The sequence below is a fragment of the Aquarana catesbeiana genome, linkage group LG03 (genome assembly GCF_042186555.1).
Source record: "Aquarana catesbeiana isolate 2022-GZ linkage group LG03, ASM4218655v1, whole genome shotgun sequence".
NCBI lineage: Eukaryota > Metazoa > Chordata > Amphibia > Anura > Ranidae > Aquarana > Aquarana catesbeiana.
The window spans coordinates 653495077-653504308 of NC_133326.1; the positions used below are offsets into that span (position 1 = coordinate 653495077).

General features: G+C 44.3%; 1 protein-coding gene across 4 annotated transcripts in view; it reads left to right on the top strand.

The window, feature by feature from the left end:
- DNASE2 (deoxyribonuclease 2, lysosomal) overlaps nucleotides 1-8919 on the top strand; it is an 87034-nt gene extending 78115 nt beyond the window's left edge. For all 4 annotated transcript variants that reach the window (XM_073622700.1, XM_073622699.1, XM_073622701.1 and 1 more), the window contains 3 exons: nucleotides 2153-2314; nucleotides 4953-5150; nucleotides 6527-8919. In XM_073622700.1, coding sequence (XP_073478801.1) covers nucleotides 2153-2314; nucleotides 4953-5150; nucleotides 6527-6870 — 704 coding nt within the window. In that variant the 3' untranslated portion in view covers nucleotides 6871-8919. The remainder of the gene's footprint in view (nucleotides 1-2152; nucleotides 2315-4952; nucleotides 5151-6526) is intronic.
- The last annotated feature ends 313 nt before the right edge of the window (nucleotides 8920-9232 follow it).

Below are 9232 nucleotides of genomic sequence, written 5' to 3' on the forward strand. Positions count from 1 at the left end.
CTTGCTGCCTGCCATATAGCAAAATGACCTTGGCAAAAAGTGGTTGTGTTATCCTGACGTCTTTCAGGATAACAAGCTGCTGCACGCGCCCGGGGGGCGTGTGTCAGTCTGATACACAGCAACTCCGATCTAGGTAAAGAGTCTCTAACGGAGACTCTTTACCACGTGACCAGCCGTGTCCAATCACAGCTGATCACATTGTAAACAGGAAGAGCCGTTGATCGGCTTTTCCTCACTCGTGTCTGTCAGACGCGAGTAGAGGAGAGCCGATCGGCAGCTCTTCTGACAGGGGGGGTCTGTGCTGATTGATTATCAGCGCAGCCCTCCGAGGATGCCCACACTGGACCACCAGGGATGCCACCAGGACCACCGGGGATGCCCACCACTAGTCACCACCAGGTATGCCAATCAGTGCCCACAATGGATGTCAATCAGTGCCAAACAATAATGCCTGCCAATCGGTGATGCCCATCAGTACCATCCATTACTGTACATCAGTGCCACCTATCAATGCCCATCTGTGCCACCTATCAATGCCCATCTGTGCCACCTATCAGTGCCCATCTGTGTCGCCTATCGGTGCCCATCTGTGCCACCTATCAGTGCCCATCCGTGGCGCTTTTCAGTGCCCATCAGTGCCACCCATGTGTACCTATCAGTGCCGCCTATCAGTGCCCCATCAGTGCCGCATATTAGTGCCCATCAGTGCCATCTCATTGGTGCCCATCAGTGCTGCCTTATCAGTGCCCGTCAGTGCAGCCCCATCAGTGAAGGAGAAAACTTACTTATTTACAAAGTTTTGTAACGGTCTTTTTTTTATTTGGTGACCAAAAAATAAAAATCCCAGAGGTGATCAAATACCACCAAAAGAAAGCTCTATTTGTGGGAACAAAATGATAAAAAATTTAGTTTGAGTACAGTGTAACATGACCGCGCAATTGTCATTCAAAGTGCGACAGCGCTGAAAGCTGAAAATTGGTCTGGGCAGGAAGGTGTCTAAGTGCTCTGTATTAAAGTGGTTAATAGCAGAAAGTAAAGAAAAATATTTTTTTATTTAAAAAAAATTTCCAGTCTTTTTGTTTATAGCACAAAAAATAAAAAACAGTGGTGATCAAATACCACCAAAAGCTTTTTGTAGCGACCTGACCATGGGTCTGGGCTCCACCCTGGCAGACATTAGGTCTTTGCTCAGGAGTCAGGAGGGCTCCACCTAGGAGAGAGGTGGGAGCCGGAGCAGCAAGGGGCTACTAGCTGTATGGACTAGCTGTATGTGTCAATGAGAGGACAGTCTGCAGGATACACACAAGGGCCTGAAGAGTAAGGCCTGAACCACAGTGGCTGTATGTGTAAGCCAGGAGGCTCAGTGTCATTTTGTTTGGATGGAAAAACAATGCTGAATACCCCTGTGAGGGAAACTCATGTATTGTTTTTGGACTTTCTTTTAATAAAATTGAGCCAGAAAAGCCCTTTAAAAGAAGAAAGCGAGTGGCTTTGTCCTTGAAAGCTCCACTGTTTGATGCTAGTTCTCACAGTCTTTAGACATTATTGGCTTATCCCCGAGTTCAGCTTTATGTCCTGTCAACTGCCTGATCTTACATATACTAAAGCCGGCCATAGATGGTTCAAATCTTGGGCAAGAGCCGAGATTCAAACCGTGTGTGGGCAAGCAGGATGTATCAAGTTGATCGATCTTCGGTACAACCAGCCTGCCCGATTCACTTGCGATTAACGCTAACGGCTGCTATAGCCCCTGTCAATAATCCCTATCTTCTCCCAGGAGGGAAGGCTTCCCCCGCCCCCATCCCCTACTGGGAGCAGACAATTGCTCTGCAGGGGGATCCCCTGCCAGCACTGTCCGTGTTGATGGGGAATCGTGCAAACTTCTTTCCTGCAACCCGTAGTTGCAGGAAAGAAATTTGCATCATCTATGGTCTGCCTTAGAAGCTGGGAGACCGGGTGTGAGGTCAGGGACTGGGTGTATCTGTCAGCAGACCAATGAAATTGGAAAAAGCATTGTACTGAGATATGGAGAAACAAATTATACTCATAAAAACCCAGGTATGTATAAATATAGGTTATGTAATTTTACTCTTTTACTTTACTTTTCCTGAAGCACACCACCAACATTTCTGAATTTTCCTCATTCCCTTAGGTGTGATTCTCCTGGACAAAGAAAGCGGGTACTGGCTGGTACACAGCACCCCCAGATTTCCCCCATCTGCTTCTTCCCAGTACGACTGGCCCAGCAGTGCACACAACTATGGTCAAACCTTCATCTGTGTCACTTACCCATACCTGCAGTTCAAAGAAGTCGGTGAGGAACTAAAAAAAGGTTTGGAGTAACTATTGGGAAGCTGGTTTGTCTAGGCAAAGAGGGGAAGGCCATAGAGGAACTATCTGAGCCAAAGAAATAAGCAAGATCATCGCAGAATGAAGCTGGTCCTGCCAGAACAAGGAAATTAACATAGAGATGAAGTTGATTGGTACTGGAAAGCAGAAGGAGCGAAACTTAGGTTGATTGGTCCAAAGAAGGAGTGGGGGATCTATGGAGAAACCAGTAAATAAACTGAAAAGGGGTTTGGATTAATGGTATTGGGAAGCTGACCGGTCTAGGCAAAGAGCGGAGAACCCTAGAGCGGCTATATGAGAAGGCACAAGCTATATGAAAAGAGGCATGAGCACCGTAGAATGAAGCCGACTGCTCCTGCAAGAGCAGGGACATTAGGCCCCATTCACACCTGAGCGTAGCGTTTTCAGGCAGAAAGTCACACGATTTTACCGCAATTTTGGAACGTTTTTGCCACGATTTTGTCAAAAGGCCACCAATGTAAAAAGCAGAAAAACATCCAAATCTGTCTAAAAAAAAGTTCCAGAACTTGTTTGAGCTTCAGGCGTTTTGGAGCTTCTGGCTTCAGGCGTTTTGGAGTGGAGATGTGAACCATCTCCATAGAGAATAGTTGATTTTTTCCCCTCCAGCGTTTTGTAGCTTCAGGCTTCAAGTTACAAAACGCTCTGGTGTGAATGGGGCCTTAAATAGGAAGTAAACCCTGATGGGTGTTACCTCCTCTTTGTTTCCCTGCAAAGGTAAAGCATAATGGGCTACTATGCATCGCATAGTAGCCCATTATGTGACACTTACCAGGAGAAGCCCGCGATGTCCCCATCTTCCTCACTAGTAGCGAGCATCCATTCTTTGCCCCTCTTCCTTAGTCGCATGACGTCACTCCCACGCATACACGTGGGAGCCGCCTTTAACGGCATGACCCAAGCTAAAAACGGCATAGCGTGCCCTTTGTAACTCCGGAGCATGCGCAGAAGAAATCGCCCTACGGCGATTTGAAAATATCTCCTAGACTGTGCAGGTCTGGGAGATATCTCAAGCACCTACAGGTAAGCCTCAATCTAGGCTTACCTGTAGGTTAAAGTGGTTGTAAAGGGTTTGCAACCACTTTAAAGTAGGGATGAAATTAATTGGTACTGAAAAAAGCAGAAGTTAATATTAAGCTGATTAGCCCAAAGAAGGGGGTCTATGGAGAAATCAATGAGGAAGTGAAGAGGGGTTTGGAATAATGGTATTGGTAACCTGATTGATCTAGGCAAAGAGTAAACAGCCCTAGATTAGCTATTTAAGCCAGCAAAGAGGCACGAGCATTGCAGAATGAAGCTGATTGGCCCTGAGAGAGCAAGGAGAATAACAGAGATAAAGCTGTAGGTTCTGAAAAGCAGAAGGAGGTAAAATGAAGCTGATTGGTCCAAAGAAGGGGGCAGGGTCTAAGGAGAAACCAGTGCGGAGCTGAAAAGGGGTTGGAGTAATGGTATTGTAAAGCTGATTGGTTGAGACAAAGAGGGTCATAGAGTACATAGAGTAACTACATGAGCAGGTGAAAGAGAGGCATGAGCATTGTGGAGTGAAGCCGATTGGTTCTGAGAGAACAGGGAGATTAAAACTGATGACTAAGGCCTTATAGGCTGAAACACGTCAACTGACTTAATCTGCGTTTGTTCACTGTGGCTATTCAGTAAAATGAAGAAATTGTAAGAGCAACAGCCGGAGGGCAGATCATTTTTTCTAGATTAAAACTGAATTCCAGGTACTAATTTGTAAATATACACATGCCGTTACAGTGATCACTGCTGTCCTCTGGCCCAGTGCCAAGCGGTTGCCTTGCCGCAGAGTAACCACATGTGGTAGCCCGCTCAGCATGGGCGCAATTTACAGAACACCTTGAATTTTTTGTAATGAATGCACGGCATTCTCTGATTGGATGAGGTGGAGAAGGGGGGGGGGGCAGTGATGTCACTACCTCTACCTTGTCCCATCATAGAACACCTTACATTCACTGCCAAAAATGCAAGGTGTTCTGTGAATGGCACCTGTGCCGAGCAAGGTGGTTACTTCTGCAGCAGGGCAACCGCTTGGCAGAGGACCTGGAAAACCATGGAGATCACTGTAGTAGTGGCGACTACTACAATGATTTTCAACTTCCACAGGGATCCCACAGGTATGGAATATGCATACTGTAGTTGTGTTGATTCAAGCTGGATCAATGTAACTTTACAATAAAATCCATACCTGGTGTTCAACTTTTACGTAGTGATTAGGTGGTTTGGTCCCGAAAAGCAGCAGTAGTCAGAGGTAAAATGAAGCTGATTGGTCCAAAGGAAGGGAGGTCTATGGAGAATTTACATTGTCTGGCATTTAGTAGTGGGGGGGGGGGTTAAGTGGTAAAGTGAGGGGGAAGATGCTTAAAAATTAAGCTGATTGGTCCAAAGAAGGAGGGCAGGTCAATTTGGAAAATGACATTATCTAGTCCTTAGAAGGAGGGTTTTACTTTTCAGTGGGTGGGGGCACTTAAAAAAAAAATGAAGCTGAGAAAGATATTTGGATGCTGATGAAATGAAAATGAATTGGTTGGGGGAAGTAATAACTGACAGTACATGTTCCCTCTCAGGAACACAACTCCTGTACAACACCATTACTCCATATGACTTCTCTGTTCCTGACTGCTTCAGCGGTGACCTCCCTGACTTAAAGAACGCAGCAATGAGGGCGGAAGTGACGTCACCACCCTGGAACCGGCAAGTCACCCTCACCTCCGCAGGAGGCAAAACATTTGTCAGTTTTTCCAAGCATGCCAGATTTGGAGACGGTAAGTTAAGAAGGAAGTTTTAATTTTTTTTTTTGGTCCGTTTTTATTATTTTTTCTCTGTTTTACAGATTTGTATGATGGTTTTTATTGATAAAAGTTTAACCGCTTGCCGACCGCTTCACACAGATATACTGCGGCAGAAGGGCACGTACAGGCATACTAACGCACCTGTACGTTGCCCTTTAAGAAGCGGCTTGCGGGCGCGCGCCCCCCCCGCCGTGAGCTCCATGAGTGTGATCGCGGGTCCCACGGACTCGATGTCCGCGGGGGTACCCGCGATCGTCTCACGGAGAGGAAGAACGGGGAGATGCTGATGTAAACAAGCATTTCCCCATTCTGCCTAGTAAAACTGTCACTGATCACAGCTCCCTGTGATCGGGAGCGGTGATCAGTGTCGTGTCACACGTAGCCCCTCCCCCCTAAATTTACAATCACTCCCTAGGTTACACTTAACCCCTGCAGCGCCCCCTCCTGGTTAACCCCTTCACTGCCAGTCACATTTACACAGTAATCAATGCATTTTTAATCGCACTGATCGCTGTATAAATGTGAATGGTTCCAAAATGGGGCCAAAAGTGTCCGATCTGTCCGCCATAATGTCGCAGTCACGAAAAAAATCACTGATCACCGCCATTACTAGTAAAAAAAAAAATTATTAATAAAAATGCCATAAAACTATCCCCTATTTTGTAGACGCTATAACTTTTGCACAAACCAATGGATAAACGCTTATTTTGATTTTTTTTCTTTACCAAAAATATGTAGAAGAATACATATCGGCCTAAACTGAGGAAAAAAATGTTTTTTTATATATTTTTTGGGGATATTTATTATAGCAAAAAGTAAAAAAATAATGCGTTTTTTTCAAAATTGTCGCTATTTTTTTGGATATAGTGCAACTATAAATATCAAGATATTACAGGGGTAATAAGACACTCAGGAGCTGGGTTACTGTAATAAGATATTACAGGGGTAATAAGACACTCAGGAGCTGGGTGACTGTAATAAGATATTACAGGGGGAATAAGACACTCAGGAGCTGGGTTACTGTAATAAGATATTACAGGGGTAATAAGACACTCAGGAGCTGGGTTATTGTAATAAAATATTACAGGGGTGATAAGACACTCAGGAGCTGGGGTACTGTAATAATATATTACAGGGGTAATAAGACACTCAGGAGCTGGGTTACTGTAATAATATATTACAGGGGTAATAAGACACTCAGGAGCTGGGTTACTGTAATAAGATATTACAGGGGTTGTAGGGCACTCAGGATCTGATGGTATACTATGTACAGTATGTATTACGTATGCTGACAATGACATAGTGGTATGTCGGGATATTTCCTGATGCGGTGTGTTCTTTCTCTGCAGACCTGTACTCCGGCTGGGTGTCAGAGGCTTTGAAGTCCGATCTGTGTGTTCAGTTTTGGTTAAATTCCAGGGGAATCCTCCAATCGAATTGCTCTCTGGCATATCACACATATGACGCCCTGAATCTCTCCTTTGACCCCGCTGTCACCTTCTCCTCACATAAAGACCACTCCAAGTGGTGTGTGACCTGGTCGGACAGTCCTGGCTGGGCCTGCGTTGGTGATATGAACCGGGACAAGGAGGAGACGCAGAGAGGAGGGGGCACCGTGTGTACCCAGGACACCACCGTATGGAAGTCCTTCAAGGCCCTGGTCATGGATTATAGCAAATGTCAGGAGAGCTGAGGAAGGATAGGTCACCATTCATCCTCTGTATATAAAGATAAAAAGTTAGGACAGGAAGGAGGAGGAGGATTCTGGGAAAAAGACACAGGAACCATTTTATGGGGAACATTGGCGCTGCTTGATAGACACTAAATGGATGGAACGCATTTGTGCAACGGTAAACTGTAAAGGGACACATGGAGTTTGTATACCTGTAGAAATATTTTTGGGGTTATTGCAAGGTAGTAAAGACGTTTCCATACAAGTTAAGAAATGAGGAAACCACTTTGCCCGCTCAGTTTTTATAAGGGCAGGGGGTCAGGGACCTGCCCACTCCCATTGTAATGATAGAGTGGCACGAATAAATTCTGCATCATTGAGGCCTATGCAATGCCAGAGAAAAGGCAAAGATTACATCTAGAAAAGCGGAAGTTTTAAGAGGTGGAGGGGACCCCTGGGCATGGGAAGCCCAGAGTTAGGCTTTATTATTATACAGGATTTATACAGCGCCAACAGTTTATGCAGCACTTTACAATATAAAAAAGGAGACAATACAGTTATAATACAATAGAATACAAGAGGATTAAGAGGGACTTGCTCAGAAGAGCTTACAATCTAACAGGGTGGGGCTTTAAACAATTAGTGACTTGCCAGTTGCTCTGGAAAAAGTCCCAAACGGCTAGTTTAGTTTGTAGTACATGGGAGCTTGCAGTATGTAATATAGCCACAAGAGGGGGCTATTCCACCATTCATTTCTTCACTTACCCTTCTTATGTAAGTATAGTACATAGTGATTGATTTCTGCAACGACCATACTGGGAGTACCTATTACCCACAAATAAATTGTTTTTCTGTCTGACAACGGAGACATTACAATATCCTCCTACGTATCACACAGTACAAATTTGTTTTAGTAATATATTAAACTGTGTATGCTGCTGTCCATACCATACACATCTAATAGGACACAGAGTCACTAACATTTCACGGAATTTCATTAATCTATACAGTAAATCGTTAACCATGTCCATGAATACCTTTTAACATGTTCTGCTATGATTTGCTGTGTGCTGATGTCTTTGCGGTTTGCAGAGGATCTGCATAAGAGATTATATTTTCTACACATATAAAATGTATTTTGCTGATATAATTGGGGGGCTATTTCTATTGGGTTAATATCTTTTCAAGTTTACTTCTTCTGCCTGCTAAAAAAAATTTCAGAAATGTTGTCTTCAGTTTTTAATGAACCCCAATCAAATTTCAATCATTTTTCCCTTTTAGAATCTATATATAAAGGGAAAGATCAAATATTTTTCCTCATCTCTTAGCACCTTTTAATGAAAATGATTTTGCTAAATGATTCTGAACTGGATTAAAAAAAAAAAAAAAAAAGTATATATGGTTATTTATTTATTTTTGGACATGTTGGAGCCAGGGGCGGACTGACCATTTGGGCACTCGGGCATTGCCCGAGGGCCCCATGCCACTAAGGGGACCCATCAGGGTTGCCAGCCTCAATAAAACCAGGGACAGTATGTAAAAATCTGTGTTTTGTTAAAAAATCCCAAGATTATAGCTGCCCTGCCTCTCCAGTACCTTTTCAGTGTGTTCTGTGTGTGTATACTGTGTGTGTATATTGTGTGTCTGTGTGTGTATACTGTATGTGTTTTTGTGTATACTGTGTGGCCCCATAATCTATTGCCTGGGGGCCCCATAATCTTCTCCTATTGCCTGGGGGCCCCATAATCTTCTCCTATTGCCTGGGGGCCCCATAATCTTCTCCTATTGCCTGGGGGCCCCATAATCTCCTATTGCCCAGGGGCCCCATAATCTCCTATTGCCCAGGGGCCCCATAATCTTCTCCTATTGCCGGGGGCCCCATAATCTCCTATTGCCCGGGGGCCCCATAATCTCCTATTGCCCGGGGGCCCCATGAGTTGTCAGTCCGCCCCTGGTTGGAGCTATGATTAAGCTCCATTAATGGTGCGAAACGCGTCAGTTATCATCTGGACCTGTGTTCTCTAATTGATGTATGGATCAAGCTTTATTCAATAAAGGCATCATTTTGGAGTGAGGCCGTCCTTTTTCCATTTTTCTGCCGTTGGAGAATTGTAGTGTGTAACATTTATTTATTTATTTTTTATATGGAAGTAAAAGTATAAACAATTAGAAAAAATAATTGATTTTCTGTGTTTCCAAACAGAACTTTAATTGAATCCGAAAAAATACAGCAGACACGTGACCTAGACATTGATGGGTATACTGCCTGCTTTTCTGTGTGGTCCCTTATTATCTCGGGGTGTGCACACGTGACCGTTATTGAAGCGACAAGCCTTATATGAATGCCACATCTAACCCTTGACTATTGTAACTCCCTCCTCAT